Raw genomic sequence first — 18394 nt, 5'->3', positions numbered from 1 at the left:
GACAAGACCCCTGAAAAAAAGGCAAAAAATCCAATAAAAAACAAGAACAGGGTTCTTCTTTCTTGTTTTTGATAAGAAGAACAGTATGAGGAATAAAAGAACGCTGTTGTTACTCTGTTGATCTTACTACAGCTGAGTTGTTTTGGGGTATTCTATACTGGAGCTTTGAGCTGGGGCCTAAAATGTTTCACTCTAGCATGAAGCTGTAAGATTAGGAATGACTTCACTCCTTTTGTGCAGCAGCAAACAATATAGATTCAGAGACAAAAAAAACACTGCCTGTCTTTACTGATGAATAACATGGATAACATGTCACTCTATTGAAATCTATGAGCGTTTCAGGCCAAAACACCACATAAAGCGTATCTAACATGGGATCAGTCATCAGAGGCTCTGGAAAACTGCCTCTTATACAGGTGGGAGCATAGTGGGCAGTCACAGCTAACTGCAGATGTATGTATACAGATCAAGGACGTTACTGAAAGGACAACAAGCCTCGACAGAAGCGGAGGAAAAATGCCAATGGCAAGCTGTCAGCACTATTTTTCCTGATGCAGAGAGCAGAGGGTAGGAGTACCTCATCACCTCAGTACAGGAGGATCTCGCAGCACAGTCATAGTCCACAGGTGATCTGAAGCAGCTAGAACGAGAGCAGTGCCCCGTTTCTCACCTTTTTCAAAGAAAAGAAAAAACAGAACAGCCAAGTTCAGGTACAGTACCCTAATTATCATTATTCTTATATTCTTATATATTATAGCTGTGTATGTAGGAAACTTGATTTGATGAATTGAGAAATTGAGTTTTTACACTTACAAACTTACAATTAAACATACAGATACATGGTATATGAAACCAAGTCACTGTATGCTTAACTTAGTAGACTTTGCATTTATATGTTTAACAGAAAATGCAAAGTTTCATGTTAACCACTGCAATTATTATCATTAATAATTAGTTGAACATCACTAATCACCCATTGACTACACCAGTGGTATAACTTCTTTTATCAATAGGGTGATACATGCATAACTTCCAACTCATCATCAAACTCTTCTCTGTTTTAGCAAGTTACAATCTTGCAGGTGGTTGCTTTTAAATGCACCCAGGATCCTGTGAAATCTAGGGAAAATGCATTTTTTACATTAACGGTACAAATAAGGGTCACAAAAAAAGAGTATGATTAATAATTAGCTGAGAAATTCTGTTAAAGGCACTGTAAATCAATGTACCCCTACTATAAAGTGTCATCCACTTTCTCATTATGAGCTTTAAACATTGAATCATCTGCATAAAGATTTAAAAAGGATACACTTATGTCTACTGGAGAATTGAAGTGCATCATAAAGAATGTGCTGAATGAAACTTGTAGTTGTTTTCTCTGAGAGGCTCTTTACTAGTCATTTATGTTGTACTGATGTTGTACATGTTGTATGTTGATGTTTTCTGAGCCTGTATAGATGCTTTTCTGATCTCAATAAGATTCTATGGTAAAATAAAGATAAACATCAAAATAATAATAAGGTGAATAAATGTTGTTTCTGCTTGTAATATGATCAGCTGTTACATTCAGACAGAGAAATAGAGATGTAATAGTCAGCAAATGCTCATAATGAAGTGGAACTGCGGTCAGTGAATGAGGAGAAGGGAAGTAAGAAGTGCAGAATCATTGTTACCAACATAAAAGTGGCACATGAAAACTTACCCACTTAAAACCCTCTTTTATTAGTATTTAGTAAATTTACTAACAGCTTCTATCTTAGGGGTCAAATTGACACCAGCAGTTTAAACAATTAAAAATCAGCTCTAATTTCCAGTACGCTCTTCTAATGATTAACCACATATCAACCAATTCTCCACTTTGGGGGCATTTTTTTGGTTATTTCTACATTTATAAAAGTACTTAAAATAAAATAATGTACAATAGCACAGAAAATAACTGTTTTATCCCAAAATTGAGAAATCACTGATATATGGGTAACTCATTACAAGACGAGTCTTATATACTGTAACAGCACAACTCTGATTAACATTGTTAAATTGTTACATACAGTGTCTCAACTAATTATTGATTTACACTTACACTTAATTTACATTATTAAACATGACTAAATTGTAATGTTGTAAATAATAATGAATTAAGACAAGTTAACAAATGTTGTAATGATTAACAATGTTAGCAAATTTATGTATCAAGTATTTTGGTATTTTGGCTTTGTTGAACTATCTATCAGTGTATCAGTGGCTTGTTGAACTGTAGCAGTGATTTTAAAAAATGTTAATGATGTACCACTCATGATCAAACTCAAACTTCTGAGTACCATCTACAAATAACTGCACTGGAACACAGTCACACTCCTACACAGTAGGACAGATATGGCCTTTACACTTCATACACATCAAGCTATTACAGCAGCATCAGTCATAATCAGTCATCATTTTGCTTTGTTGTAGGTTGTAAAGACATAGCATGTTCACATGAAAATCTTTTAATTTAATCAACTGGTTATTTCATTTTTATCAGCTTTGGTATTGGTATTCTCAATGTATTTAGTATGTAATTGGCTTAATCACAAGATGAAAACAGTTTAAAAAATATGTTTTCTAATTTTTTTTAATTATGCGAATACTGACAGCATAATTCTATAGCACCAGGCCGATACATGTTCACCTTCAGCCTCACAGAATAGAGGTAACTTGTGCATACAGCCTATAACCCAACCCAATCTATAAAATACAAATGCACACCCTGGAGCAGGTAGCTTCAGGCGACAGACAACACACTAATGTTAAATGAGGGGGAAGAACACACCTATTATACAAATATATGTATGCGTTTTACAACCAAACACTGATGAAAGAGCTTGTGTATTTTACTAAAAGGTGGTTCAAAACTCCTTTTCATTGGCTCAACAAACATTTTTCAGTTTTTAGGTTGAAGTTCTTGATAGTAATTTTATTTAGTTGTACTGACCATTAAGTTCTTTCAACAAGACAATGCTAGTTTATCTTGCTAAGATACAAATTCCTTTTTTTTGAGTGTACAGAACCATCACACACATACATGAAACAATATATGTGATGTAGCAGATTATATAAATGTCTATATAGCCTTCATAGAACTAAATGCAAACAAATAGAATCAACATAAAATTGAGATACACAGTGACAGTACGACAGGAACAGTCTCTAATTGTTTCTGGTGCACACTAAACAACCATTTGAGTCATTATGTTGTTGTTGTGCTATTCACTACACGACAGGTTGTGCTGTAATTGTGAGTCTTTCAGTTGCATTTTTTCACCATGGGAAATCACAGACTAATCTGGCTGTGGTCCATAAGAAAACACAGTAAATTGTTGATGCCATGCCAGAGAATCTCTAGAGTGGAAAATAGGTGAATCCAATATGGATTCACATGAAGCATTTAACTGCCTCTAGCATTTAACAGTCATTTTACTGATAAAATAGTGCAAACTAAAAGTGAGCAGGCTCTCCATAAACACTCTGGACATGTATAAATATGTTGGTTGGACAAGTGGTTTTCCCTCTAAGTGATTTAACTGGCTGTGGGTAGGCACTGCTGTTGATTCACAGTTGCTGGCTGGTCTAGATATTAAACCTGCTAGATGTTTGCAGGGTGTCTGGAGCTAGTTGACTGATCACTCAGTGGTGGCTTGGCCAGTGTCTTTTAACACTTTACAAAACACGACTGTCATGGCCTTCGAACAGACATCTACAAAAAACAGTCAGTAGCCCTATTTGGGCTTCTACTCAGTGATAAAAGTCCAATTGAAAAAAACAGGAGGACCAGTGAGCTTTTTGGCTTTCTTGGTCACATGACATCGCCTTCAGTAGCTCCTCCATTTCCACTCGCTGTTGTGTTTACGTGGATCTCTGTGGAAATGCACATCCAAAGTGTAATTACGGTGAATGGCAGTGGACAAATAGCTACTTTATCAAACATCAGGTGATGAAACTCAGGGATGTGGATCTGGACGGGACTAAAAATGATATTACGACCACGGAGCTCAGCAAAAAACAGTAGGTAATTCAGCCTGTAATTTTCTCAAAGGATGTCTGAGAAAAATTCACACATACATGGTCGTTCCGAACTGGAATAAAATCACAGAGGACCCCCCCCATAAAAGAGAAAATTACCCCAGGACCCACTGAGAAACGAATTCTATCTGGATAGGGCTTGTGACTAAATAACAGGACTACAATTGTGTAATTGTCCTAATTTAAACTGCATCCATTACTGACACAAATGTGCAAATGGACACACATACAAAGCTTGTCTAGTCCCTGTAGAGAAGAACTGCCAATAAAATAGGACTCTCTGGAGCAGATAAAAAACATTAATCTACTGGCACCATGTCTAATACCAGGCATGGACAAGCTAGAGGGGTATGACACTGTAGAGCAGTGGAGCCGTAATCTCAGAGACAAAATATTTTACACTTCCAAATGCATAAGAAATCCTTTCAATCTGGATAATTCATCATTTATTTTATTAGAATGACAGAGATCAATAGGAGGCCTTCTTACTGATTACATGCATGATAAACTGTACACTTTTTATGATTATGAAAAATAGCCACATTGATATTTTTTTACAGTTAATTTAATCTTTATATGGTGTCAACATTTATCGTGTTGATAACTAAAACCGTGGTAATGCTTCAACAAATTCTTTGTACATTGACTTTCCTTAACAACTGAAAAGTTTTTTTTATTTATCTTGTATTGCCTTTTTATATATGCTGTTTTTGCATAACAGTTACGATACACAGATGCAATACTAATAAGATTACTGAAATTTGAATTGGGTTATCAGCAGTCTCAGTAATCTTGTTCATGCTGTTGACTGACCTCCACTCTCACCCCTGCCTGCGCTGTGTGTAACACAGATACATAATATTAGAATAAGTGTGAAGATAAGCATGGTGTCGCACCGAATAGCTTTGATGAGGAAATGAGGACACAGAGGTCTTTTCATTTCTGCAGTTGGGACTTTAGTGGCAGTATCTCTGATAGCATCAACAGTTCCTGAAGCAAACAAAGAGTCAAAGATGGCTTTTGAAACGTATCTGTCATGCCTCTGACAGATGTGCTTTGTTGGAATGCATGGACGTACATAGCATATTAGTATATTAAAATATATTCAGTTTTAAATTCCTAGAAGTTCCTGTGTCATCCATAATAGACCATAGAGGGTTTTGATTTTAAACAGAACACAAAGTGATCAGTCCTTACTGTACACATGTATACAGTCTGCTAGCTATTGATCTTAGAATTTCTTGGAAATCTCCCAGACAAAGTGTCTCAGACTGCCTTCATTGAGTTTACAGTGCATCCTAAAGTACCAGAAGCAAAGTGTATTTTTTTTACTGGGTGTTCAGTTTGTCCGTTCAGTGTAATGTTTTAACAGTGAAAGTGCTTTTATTGTATTTCATTATGAAATTTTACATTTTCATCAACTTACAGTACTAAACCATATTTACCATGTTAGTTCTGCTTGCTGCTAAGACAAATCAAAGAGCTACTACGAACCAGTTTATTACCAAGCTGCAGTGAATGTCAGAATTTATAAAAAAAAAAAAAAATATTTGGACTCAATTCAGATCAGAAAATAATTAAGGCGAGAGCACTGTCCAAGCACAGGCTAACTACGCTAATTATAGCTGGCTGGCCATTTGCCGGACAGCTTAACTAGAACTTTGTCTACAGCATTTATCGCAGTTTCTTTCAATTCCTAAGTGTAACCCCGCCTCCTTTTGATAGTAGAAATATAACATAATACATAGCAAAAAATGACATATATTAGGACATTATTATTTTTAAAGTATTTGCAAACGAACCAAAGGAAAGACAGTTTAGATGATAAAATGAGTCGGGCTGTTTTGTATCTAAAACACATGGGGATGTGTTTCACATAAGCTACACATTATACTACAACTAGCCAGCAGAGGTGCTAGACCTGTTGGTGGCTTCACTTTTGAGAGATAAGAGCCAGATAAGACCAAAGTATCTTGATTGGTGCCATCAAGCAAAGCCTTGTATCATCATTTCTTTCCAGGAAATGTTTTTTTTTTTTTTTTTTTTACATTATTAGAATCTACTGTTGAGTAATTTTAGGTTTTAGCAATAACACGAAGGCCTCTTAAATGTAGCTTTCATCAGTAATTCTAATGTTAATACTACGATGAATTTGGATAACAGTCACCAGAAAATGGTTTCAAAACAATCCAAACTGCCATGTCATTCTGAGGAAAAGCTCTGAGTTGCGTATTCTTCCTAGAAATAATCAGAAGTTGTTGAGCTGTGAATAATTCCCTTTTCGTTCATGCCCAGTTTACAGAGTTTATGCAGGTTCATATCAGCGGTAATAAACAACACAGATGAGCAGGACACTGAGACAGATAAAGATAGTATATGCAGTTGATTTTACAACTGTTAATAGAGTATTTTAATGTTATTTTAAATATTTCACATAAAATTCAAGTTGAATGTAGAAAATCAGGATGTAAAGACACTCAAACATTAGTTACTATATGGAGTTTAAATTGTGCCTAAAATATACCTCAAGCTTCATAAATAGTTGGAAATTAATGCACTTTATATTGTATCATTTTGATCGATTTCTATTAAATACGTTAAAAGTTTATGTTGGAAACCTGAAATGTACCGCAGATTCTAGAATGATCCATATAGTCATGGAGTATTCATACTAAAGCAAAAACACAGTCATTCTAATGTTAATACTACGATGAATTTGGTTAACAGTCACCTGAAAATGGTTCCAAAACAATCCAAACTGCCATGAGATTCTGAGGAAAATCTCAGTGTTGTGTATTCTTCCTAGAAATGACCAGAAGTTGTTGAGCTGTGAATAATTCCCTTTTCGTTCATGTCTAGTAAGTGAAAATCAAGCCAGTTCCACTTAATCCAGAAATTATCACAGTGGAATCATGCCCATATTTCAATATTTCACACCATCAGTGGTGTTCATGACGGAGAAGATGGAGACGTCTTTGTAACAGTAGTGTAACAAAGAAGCATCTGTTTTATTGTGACATAAAATATTCTCATTCACATTTTTTGATTTTTCTTTCTTCACAGGATCTTTACAGAGATGGATAGCGAGGAGGAATCTCGAACAGAAATGTATGATTACTCTGAGGACGATGGAATGTGCAATATGAAAAGTAACCATGAAAAACTACTGACAATCCAAACCTGCCTCTACTCTTTCATCTTTGCACTAGGACTCTTGGGCAATATTTTGGTCCTTGCTACGTACGCATTCTACAGAAAGGCCAAGAACATGACGGATATCTTCCTGGTCAACGTGGCCTTGGCGGATCTACTGTTTGTCCTTGCTCTGCCGTTGATCATATATAATGAGAATTACAGCTGGAGCATGGGCACCTGGGCATGTAAGCTTTTATCAGGAACCTACAGCATCAACCTGTACAGCAGCATGCTCCTGCTGGCCTGCATCAGTGGAGACCGCTATGTGGCCATTGTTAAAGCCAGGAATTCCTTTGGAATTCGCAAAAAAGCTCAGATATACAGCCGGCTCATCTGCTCAATCATTTGGCTGCTTGCCATTTCATTGTCCATTCCGACGCTCATCTACTACAAGGTAATCGAACTGGAAAATCTGAACGGTGAGACAGAAGAAACTGTATGTTTCTTCAAGTATAATACGACTGAAACCGCCAAGGTGATGAAGATTCTGCTGCCCAGCACTCAGGTCAGTGTGGGCTTCTTCGTGCCATTGCTTGTGATGGGCTTCTGTTACATCAGCATCCTGCTAACTCTGCTCAGAGCACAGAACTACCAGAGGCACAAGGCAGTCCGCGTGGTTCTGGCAGTGGTCATCGTCTTCATTCTCTGCCACCTCCCGTACAACGTCCTGCTCCTGGTCCACACCAAAAACCTCTTTGCACCGAGACCCTGCAAAGAAGAGCAGAATATTCTGTTTGCTTTGAATGTAACCAAGATTGTGGCCTACCTCCACTGCTGCATTAATCCCATCCTCTACGCCTTTATTGGTGTGAAGTTCAGGAATCACTTCTGCAAGATTATGGAAGACCTGTGGTGCTTGGGGAAGAGATACTTCACCTCGGGACGCTACTCCCAGCAGACGTCAGAACTCTACATTCCGGCACACAAGTCCAGCTTTGAAGTCGATCACGAGAATCCATCCTCATTTTCAATGTAACACATGATACAAAACAGTGCATGTGATGAGCTCATTCTTAGGAACCATGACATCATGTACAGCAGCAAACACTTTTAGTTGGGATTTGACAACAAAGGTGGTTCTGAGGTATTGGTTTGTATTGGAATTCTTCAGCGATAGATTAAGCACTGTATATGGTCCCTTCTAGAATTGTGGGTTTCAAGTGTGGGAAGATTTGACTTATCAGTCAACTCTGTTATCGTCAAACCATTTAAACCATTCAAAACCATTAAAAGGGGTACAAATAACAGAGCTGATATTTTGCACCAAATCCTTACCTCTAATGAATTCACACATTATTAAAATGTTAATGGAAGATTCATTTAATATCACAGATATCAGTTATTAATACACTTTGGTGTATCCTCAATATTTAAAACAAAATACAGAGATTAGAAGTTATTTTTGCCTGAGAAGGTGACATCACTGAGTGTGGGTCCTCTTTTTTTTTTAGAAGAGTTTACAGAGTTTTATATCAGAGGTTATAAACTACAGAGATCAGCAGAACACTGGGACAGACATAAAACAAAGTTACATAAAAATAAACTAAAAATACATATTCTAAAAAGAGATATTCTATTCAGTTCATATTATTTCACATACAATTCAAGTTGAACATATAAATCAGGAGGTAAAGACAGTCAAACCTAGATTGCAATATGGAGATTAAATGGTGCCTAATATAGACATCAAATTTCAGTAATAGCTGTAAATTAATGTAACGTTACTATATATCATATCATTATTCTAAATTTATGTTAAGAAAACAATAGGTTTATGTAGGAAATGTGAAATGTACCGTATTTTTCGGACTATAAGGCGCACCGTATTATAAGACACACTATCAAAGAACGCCTATTTTCTGCTATTTTTCCATACATAGGGCGCATCGCATTATAAGGCGCGTTAAGTGACACTAGAAAGGGTGCCTATATCAAAGTGAACAGGGGTGGGGCCATGTTTCCCTTCCCCCACCGGGGGTGGTCGCTTGCCGGTGGAGCGTCTCAGTATATATAAATCTAGCTCTTTCAAAGTCAAACGAGTGCTGGATATTAATCTACACAGATTCCTCTCCTGAAAACTGTTTATTTGGGTGAGTAACGTGCTTCAGTTTATTTACAGTAAGCTTAGATTTCCAGATGTCCACTAAGGCTTGCTGCACCAGCGTTAGCATAGCTATCCGCTAGCACGCTAGCTAGTCACCTAAACTAGTAAAGTTAACCCAAACTTAAACGACAGCGTTACACTGAGTAATCCTGCGTGTTCTGGTAAGACAGTGAGATATTAGCTAGCGATTCGTCCCCCGTAGCTTGTTTTAACACTGTAAACAAGCAGATTACAGGCTGATAAAACTCACCTCTGAGAGAGTTAGCGCTTAGCATCTAGCTAATGCTAGCCAGGCAAAGCAGCACAGACTTACAGGCCGATAACTCACCTCTGAACGGTGAACGCTTAGCGATTAGCATCTAACTCTAATAATACTGCTCCAGCAGTATTAAAAGTGCTAAATTTAGAAAATACTGATGTCTGAACAGTGAAAAAGCTAGCTAGCTAAGCGGTTAGCATCTAGCTAATGCTATTGTTGCTCTGCACGGAGTGTGTGTTTACTGCTCCTTACACCTGACGGGTAAAATTTAGATAATACTGATCTCTGAACAGTGAATAAGCTAGCTAATGCTATTTGCTGCTCCAGCCTCGGAGCTGCACGGCTCTGGACTCTGTATAGCACTGAAACTCTGTATAACGCTGCACGGAGTGTGTGTTTACTGCTCCTTACAACCTGACGAGTAAAATTTAGATAATACTGATCTCAGTGAATAAGCTAGCTAGCTTAGCGGTTAGCATCTAGCTAATGCTATTGCTGCTCAGCCTCGGAGCTGCACGGCTCTGGACTCTGTATAGCACTGAAACTCTCTATAACGCTGCACGGAGTGTGTGTTTACTGCTCCTTACAACCTGACGAGTAAAATCCATACAAAAGGCGCACCGTATTATAAGACGCACTGTCAATTTTTGTGAAAATTAAAAGTTTTTAAGTGCGCCTTATAGTCCGAAAAATACGGTACCACAATTCTAGAATGATCTATATAGCCAGAGTAAGTTCATACTGAAGCAAAAAGATTTTTAAAGATGTTTCAAATAATTATCTGTGTATATATTTTTCCATGCTTTTTAATATATTACATTGTATTATTTTGTATTTTGTAGTAGTGTATATCTATTTTTTTTTTGTAATTTTTAATACTGTACATCTAAATGAAGGAGAAAAACAGTCTGCATGTTTAATAATATTAGTAACTAATGCAGCTGAAATGACTAACACAGACACACAGAGCTTGAATCATCTCCAAAGAAAAGCATTGCCAGATCTGCACACGAATACAATTCAGCATTCATCCATCCCGGTTCTGGAGGCACCCTGTCCTGCACATTTTATTGGATTCACTGTTTTAACACACTTACTGCAACTCTGGCTGTGTACTGGAAAAAAAAACCCTCCCTATTAAAGGACTTTTTTTTTTGAGGAGAGAATGCACCCAGTCAGGATTGAATCAAAAAAGGATTTTATTTGGATTTTTTTGTGTGTGACGATTTGTGATAATATGTATCAATAAAGAAGGCCAGACACATTTTTGCTTTGTGCACATGTATACACTTCTAAGCATATAGTTCTTATAGTAGCTGCATTTTTGCTGCACCATAATCTCTCTTAGTTTGCATACTTCAGAATGTACATCTATTTTTAAAAATAAAACTGCCAGCAAAACTCCTGTCAGTTGATTCCAGAGTATTTATTAAAATCATGTTTGAGTTTCAGCAATGTGTTCCGTAAACAACTTGTTTAAAAAACACAAGGTAATGAAAAAGCAGCTGATCCTCCTCATGCAGTATTTGCATTAACCTCATGCTTTACATCTGGCTCCACAATCAGCATTTGTATTCATGACCGGTTTTACACACAGTTAATCAGTTGCCTACAACAAACACCAAACACATGATGTGGAATAAATAACTGACAAACATAAAACACACACCTATCCTATTTAATTTAAACTGTTTACTAAACAAGCATGAATATATATGTATATATATATATTATATATATAAAATATATAAAATTTAAATGGAACAGGTAAAAACTTACTTATTTAAAGTGGTATAGCTAGAAGTTGCAACATCTACACGTCATAAATTCTAGCATTTTATCCACTATCCAAAACAACCATTTAATATAGGGCTGGGCGATTACTTAAAAACAAAAAAATATTTTTTTTTCCAGCCACAAACCCAAATGATCTATAAAGGTCACATTGCTATTGCACATTGGTAAAGGTATTTAAGTAAACCTTTAGCTAACACTCTCTGTAAGAGCTTGTGCTAAAACAGTGTTGGCTGTTTTTAAATTTAATAGATGTTAATTGTGTAACAGTAGGGTTATTCAAAAATATCTAAAAAAAAACTGGCAGGATTTAATCAATTAGAATATAATCCTGCCCATTTTTGTGTATTTTGTTTTTTAAAATATATATTAAAAAAACCCTACCATTGAGGACACTGATCTAAAAGTGGCTAGTGAGGTCTTCTAACCCAAACCTCCAACTGGCTCTTTAACCTTTTTTTACAGCATAGTTAACTAGTTTTCCAACACAACACAAAAATATATGAGTGATGTAGGACATAATATAACTCACCACCTAATATCACCACCTTCCAAAGAGAGATGTATCATTGGTTGAAGGCATTCAATTTTAAACATTAACACAATTCTTTCAACTGGGTAATAAAAGCCCCAATGAGGTGGAATATACTGTCACAATTATTGTGACACTTAATCAGACTAATCTGCTGTCGCAATACAAGTTCTAACGCAAAGAAAACAAACATGACATTTTCCTTGTTGTATAATTAGATAGATAATTTTTTGTAAAATATTCAGGTAATCACAATACAATATTACAATATAAGATTACAATAATTTTATATGTAAATGTAATAATAGTATAGTAGGGACAAATAAAAAACAACATTCTGAATGTACCTCTCAACCCTGAAGAGAAATAAAATAAAATAGGGTGGATGTTTTATATTATAATAATCTGAGTCTCAAAACTATATTAAAACTACGCTCCAATTCTCTAAAATTAGGCATTTCACTTAAACCACTCTGAATTATTTTTTGTTTTAATAGTGGATAAATATGTTTATCTTTGTATTTACTTTATAGATTCACTCTAAGCTGGTTGGATACATGCAATGACACTTTTTTGTTACAGCAAGTAGAATACATTACGATATAAAAATAATTTAAAAAACATCCAGTACTATTTTAACACAAGCTCTTACAGAGAAAGTCAGCTAAAGTTGTTACTCACATACTTCAAAAAATACTAAATTATAAACAGAAGATGGATTTAGAGATAGAAATGTGACCTTTATAGATCATTTTGGGTCTATGGCTGGGAAAGATAGCTGATGAGTATTACCAGAAAGGCTGTAAATGAAGCTAAAGAGATAACTATCTGCGGCTTTCTTTGTTATCTCTGAGCTACTTGTGTGTATCAGCGCTCTATATCTGTGAACTAGCATTTTTCTGCATAGCACACAAAAAAAACAACCTCATTTTGTCTCCAAGATTTTATGCTATCTGTTCTGCAACAGCTGTTTTTTCTATATATTACGCTTCTAGAACAGGGAAATGCTGCTTGCCACGAGCTAGTGAGCTAGATTAAGTGATATATATATTTGGATATATTTGCCTGTACTATGTAAATGCGTAAGCATTTGGGTGAAATCAAATGTTTGTATTTGGCAGTTTTGTAAACATCATAAGAAGCTTAAAGGTCACTGCCAGAATCCTGTGATTGTTGGCCCTTAAAAAATAAGATTCTATTCAGATAACATATGTAGCAGAAATCATATTTTTTCCCAGCTTAATCACTTTATATTTTCACCTGCATGCCTTTGTCTACACTGTCATAGCAAGCTGGACAACAGTGGACAATTTTAGTGAAAATGGACATTTGATGAAAATGAGATTGATCTAGAGTTGACCTTGTTCTGTTTCAAAGACACATTTTGATTTTCTAAAATTATGTTAATTACCTCAATATTTTGGACAGCTTAAACCTTGTGTGGTGTTCGGGTCTGTGGGACCCATTTACATTTTTTATCAAAGGAAAAATTATACAATTAAATATTATTTCTAACTCAAACTTATTGGCTTTGGGTCATTTTCTGTGAAGAACATATATCAGAACACAATTTTGATGAACACACACTGTACACCCCCTACACATTTATATTACATACAGGATGTTCGGGTCTACTGGAGCTGGGGCTAATAAAGGTGTGTACTCTGTTCTCCTCCTGTCTGGGTGTGTAGTTTGTGTGTGTTTTGTTTCTGCCCCTGTTGTTCCTGTACAAGGTTGTAATATTGTTGTAGAATTCAATGGATACCTGTCAGAAATTAAATGATCTTTTGCCCAAAAAATGAGCCACCATGCATAGCTGCCCAATGTGATAAGAATGCGACTAGGGTTGGCAGATGGCAGTTTCTCCGGTACAGGACATCAAGTCTTTTTTTTTTGAGCTTTTTATCCCAGATTCCATCCAAAACATTATTCTGAATTGCACTTATTTAGAGGGAAGGCCTGTTTTTAGAGAAAAATGGAACGAAGATGGACCTATTCCATAATTTTGCAGAATTTAAAACATTAAAATGCAGCAGGTCCACCACACCCATGAACACTGTCTGAGTAACAAAAATATGAACACCATACAAGGGTTAAGCTTTACCTCAGCTACATATTGAGCCAATATGAGAAATATTAAGTCAAACATTCAGTTATTAGTGTTTTCAGTCACTTAAAACAAAAAAAAGGTATTAAGGTTGTAATGTCACTGACATCAAAAGTTACTTTCTTAAAATGGGATAGTTTTCCCAAGTAGCAGAGTGGACAGGAATATACATATAACATGTTTAATTGTATTATTTAACCATTTAAAATAATTCAATTAATCAGGCAGCCTTGTGGAGATGGAAAAAAATGAAGGAAAACTGTATAAAATGTACAAAAACTACTTTAAAGTGAAGATTAACATTCCTATATATTAAAATGTGTCGTTACACAGTGTTTGTATGAATATTAAACAACTATGCTGTGACACACAAGGCACGTTATACTGATCCTGATCCTTAACTATTAAGACTTGCAGCAAATGCACAAAACACACTGACTGTAGCAGATGCTCCGACTGTTCTGCTGGGATTTAATGATAAAATGACATATTTATGGGCTAAAACTGAAATTACTTATGGGAAATATTACAGTTAGTGGTACAACACATGACAGGATTGCTCCTGCCAGTCTACACCACACAGCCAGCCAGGCCTCAACTGTTAAATAAGGAGAAGTATCTATTTAGCAAAGAGGACACTATTGTTTAAATCTGGGGCTGCTGATAAGATTTCCTTCTGTAGTTTGACCTTTAGCTGCCATTTGTTTCACACAGAAAGCAAAAATACAAACACAGAGCTTCCCCATATACACACACACACACACAGATACAGTGCCGGGAAAAAGTATCTGCTCTCTAACAGATTTATTTTGTTTTTGCCTTGTTACCATACTAACAGTTTTCAGATAATCAAACACACTTTAATAAGTAAATAACAAGTAAAAACAAAAAGCTGTTTTTAAATTATGATTTTGTTTATTAGGAGAAAAAAATTGCACCCAAAGCAGCATCTTTACTTTAAAGCATGTAGATTATGCAGTCTTCTTTATATAGAAAATCAAACATAACGTAATTTGAGAGTCAAATGTCATTTTACCAGAATGTCCAATCTTTTGCATATGACCAGAGCTTAAATTGGACTAGTACCAAATTCCTAAAAGGGAAAGTCTGTTTACTCAGAACCCATCTTGCCCATGCTGCCTGGCAATGCATTTTAGACACACAAAACCAGACCCACCACCAGTTTCTAAATTTTAAGTTAAAAAGTCCAATCAGACACACAAAATATACAAACTTTACTTTTGATTTGATTTTTTTTAAAGCTACATAAATCCATCTACTGTCACATCTTTTGCCTGTTTTCTGTCTATTCTCATGTCTGTTATTCTCACGTGTCCCGGCTTCTCTGTGTTTCTTCCCTGGTGTTTTTCCACTCACCTGTGTCCATGTGTAGCTCCGCCCCTTATTAGTCAGTCCCCAGGTGTTACCTGTTCTCTTTCCCGCCTTGTGTGTGTATTTAAGCGTCTCTGTCATTAGTGTTAGTTTGTCGGTTCTTGTGCGTTTGTACGTCTGTCACTATATGGCTGTGTATATCCCGTCTGTTATTTAGTCTCCCGGTCTCTGAGTTTCTGTTTGGTTTATGTTTTGTTTTCTGTTCTATAATAAATGTTACTTGCATTAGCGTCCGCTCTCCTCGTCCTGTCCTTCACACAGCGTTACATCTACAAATGGTTTTCCAAACATTCAAAGCACTTTTAAAGCATCCATTTGGTTCTTTATTTTTATTTGCAGTGGCAGTAGCTCTATTGCCTTTAATGCAATAGATAAACACCTACTGTTTCTGTTGTGAAAGTATCTCTCTGCGTTTATGGTAAATCGGGGTGTAAGTAAATATTGCATCTTTGAGGAATGTGGGCAAAAGAGGAAATACTAGGAAAAAGACCCACTCCACAGTGGAGACGAGCAAGTAGTGTGATTTTGGCTGGGCGGCATTCAGAGCGTGCACCATGGCATCAATAACCATGCGGCTGTCTTTAAAGCCTGCACTGCATAATGACTGGAAATATTCATTTGCAAACTCAATGTAGCTTCTGCTGAAAGTCACTTTACGCTCATCATCCAGTTTATCCCAGATTTCCTGGGTCGTTTTCTTACTTCTGATGTTTGTGGCTGGGCCAAAGTTCCCTGGTTGAATGATGCTGACCTGAAAATATATATAGAGAGATGTAGCAGTCGATCAAAACCAGTACGAAGATTAAAAACAGCAGAACAGATCTGCATGCGCAGAAACAAGTTCTTTATCTTTGAGATGCAGGATGTTTACCTTTACGTCAAAGTTGGACAGCTCAACCCTCAAGCAGTCAGCAAAAGCCTCCAGACCTCTTTTGGACACACTGTATGCTCCCATACTCAGACAATTAAAAAAGGCAAAAATACTGGAAACAAAAACCATACGCCCTGAAGGTGAAAATAACAGATATAAAACATCAAAACAAATGATGCAGATCACTGTACAGAATATGTAGTTACATATGCAAATGTTTGATGAGTAAAAGTGAGTAAGCAAATTTTTCACTGATAATTTTTTATGGCATTATTCAAATTTTTGAACATAAAATGTGCTATAGACTTTGTTAGTGTTCGACAATTTAATGTCAAACCCAGCCAAGACGTACATGCTTTTTGATGCCTTATTGTTAAGGATACATTTAACAATAGAAAAAAATGTGCATTACAATATGTGTCTGTGAATTGTCAATCACTTACAAAATCAATAAAACAATATTTTGGGGTGTACAGATTTACAACCATTATAATTATTATACATACTTTTTCCTTTTTTTATAAAGTGGGTGCTTCTGTAAAAAGGTAGTAAATTTGGGATGGCCTACAAGGTTTTTCTTCCCCACTGCTACCAGACACTTGAACCTATATCAGACATAACCTGCACCTTACTCTCTACATGTTCACATTTCTCAGAGGCACATGCTCAATTTATTGCAAAAATGTTATAATTGCACTACTGAAATGTTTACACTTTTTCATATTTCACAGCTGTAGATAATCATGTACTTACTTTAAATAATATCTGTAACACCTTACTGTTATCATGTACATATTTCCATCCTGGATGTAAATTTAACAGCAATTTAATATTTATATTCATTTAGTTTATTTTTTGCTTTATTGTACTCTTTCTACATTTATTTAATTGTTGTGAGGGAACCTGTTTCTTACTTTGTACATGACAATGAACTCTTTGAATCTTGAATCTTTCTAAACACTGTCAACAACCACATCCTCAAAAAATGTTGAAGTTAATCAAACTCACCTTTAGATGCCCGAACAAGAGGCAGAAAAGCAATTGAAGTCCGAATTGAGCCAAATAAGTTGATATCCACCATTTTCTGGTAGTCTTCAATGGAATTCCACTCAGTCTCTCCCCAGTCACTGATACCAGCATTATTTACCACTGCCCACAGGCCTGGAAAAGGTACAAAAAAGTTAAAGCCTCAGAAATTCCAAAAACACATTTCAACAAGTAGATGGAACAAATAAAGCAATAAAACTTAAGTTAATAAATCTGGGGATATTTGGTACCTTTCTCAGGCAGGTTTGCTTCCACAAAGGCCTTAGCCAGCCTCACGTCCTCATCTCTGGTCACGTCCAGCTGGATTAGTTTTAAATGCCGAGATCCTTCTTTGAGCAGAGTTTGAGCTCCTTGACCATTAGAGCTCAAACACCCTGCAAACACAACGAAACCCATGCTGTCCAGGGTCTTAGCAAGCCGATAGCCAAACCCACTGTCACAGCCTGTTACCAATACTGCCCTTTCATACTTCTTAGATAAGAACATGCATCTCTGAGTCGGTGCCTGGCCGAGCATCAAGAGGATCAGGGTGAAAAAAGAATATGTGAGACCATGGCCACCAAAGTACATGGAGATACAGACTATCAGGATCAGGATCAAAACGCTAGCTACTTTAGACCACATTGTTTTTACTGGTAGCAGCAGCAGGTTTCACTCAGAGATCCTAGAGTGCTAGACTACTGAATTCTGTTCACTAGTGACTGCCAAGCCCTTTTTATAGCTAGCACATGGTCTCTGAAAGCACATCTGAGAGGGGGAGAAGAAATACAAGGAAATGTTTTGGCCACAGTCACAGAGGGTGGTCACCGAAGATGAACTTTATTATCTAACCAACGGTGCTGGCAACTCGATTTATACCATAAAATACCAATTTCTCAGAATCAGATTCAGGCAGTATAGTTACATTCACCCTGCTACTTGAATTGCACCTCCCATTCAAGCACAGAATAAACCACTGAGAACAACAAAACATATCCAGTTTTATAAAAATATTGTTTAGGGCAAGCTGGGAAGCATAGTCAACCAAGACTATT

At 36.3% G+C, this 18394-nt stretch overlaps 2 protein-coding genes across 2 annotated transcripts; one reads left to right on the top strand and one right to left on the bottom strand.

Moving 5' to 3' along the window:
- Positions 1-474: 474 nt before the first annotated feature.
- Positions 475-9152, top strand: ccr6b (chemokine (C-C motif) receptor 6b). Its single transcript, XM_007257324.3, has 2 exons — positions 475-710; positions 7123-9152. The coding sequence occupies exon 2, from the start codon at positions 7136-7138 to the stop codon at positions 8228-8230; it is 1095 nt and encodes a 364-aa protein (XP_007257386.2). The 5' UTR covers positions 475-710; positions 7123-7135; the 3' UTR covers positions 8231-9152.
- A 6587-nt stretch (positions 9153-15739) lies between these two features.
- zgc:113142 (uncharacterized protein LOC503524 homolog) lies at positions 15740-18394 on the bottom strand. Its single transcript, XM_015607883.3, has 4 exons — positions 17591-18394; positions 17322-17474; positions 16314-16447; positions 15740-16193 (listed from the first exon to the last, which is right to left on the bottom strand). The coding sequence occupies exons 1-4, from the start codon at positions 17982-17984 to the stop codon at positions 15822-15824; spliced, it is 1053 nt and encodes a 350-aa protein (XP_015463369.2). The 5' UTR covers positions 17985-18394; the 3' UTR covers positions 15740-15821.

Source organism: Astyanax mexicanus, chromosome 14 (genome assembly GCF_023375975.1).
Source record: "Astyanax mexicanus isolate ESR-SI-001 chromosome 14, AstMex3_surface, whole genome shotgun sequence".
NCBI lineage: Eukaryota > Metazoa > Chordata > Actinopteri > Characiformes > Acestrorhamphidae > Astyanax > Astyanax mexicanus.
The sequence above is the reverse complement of the archived record's forward strand: the minus strand, read 5'-3'. Positions and strand labels throughout refer to the sequence as shown.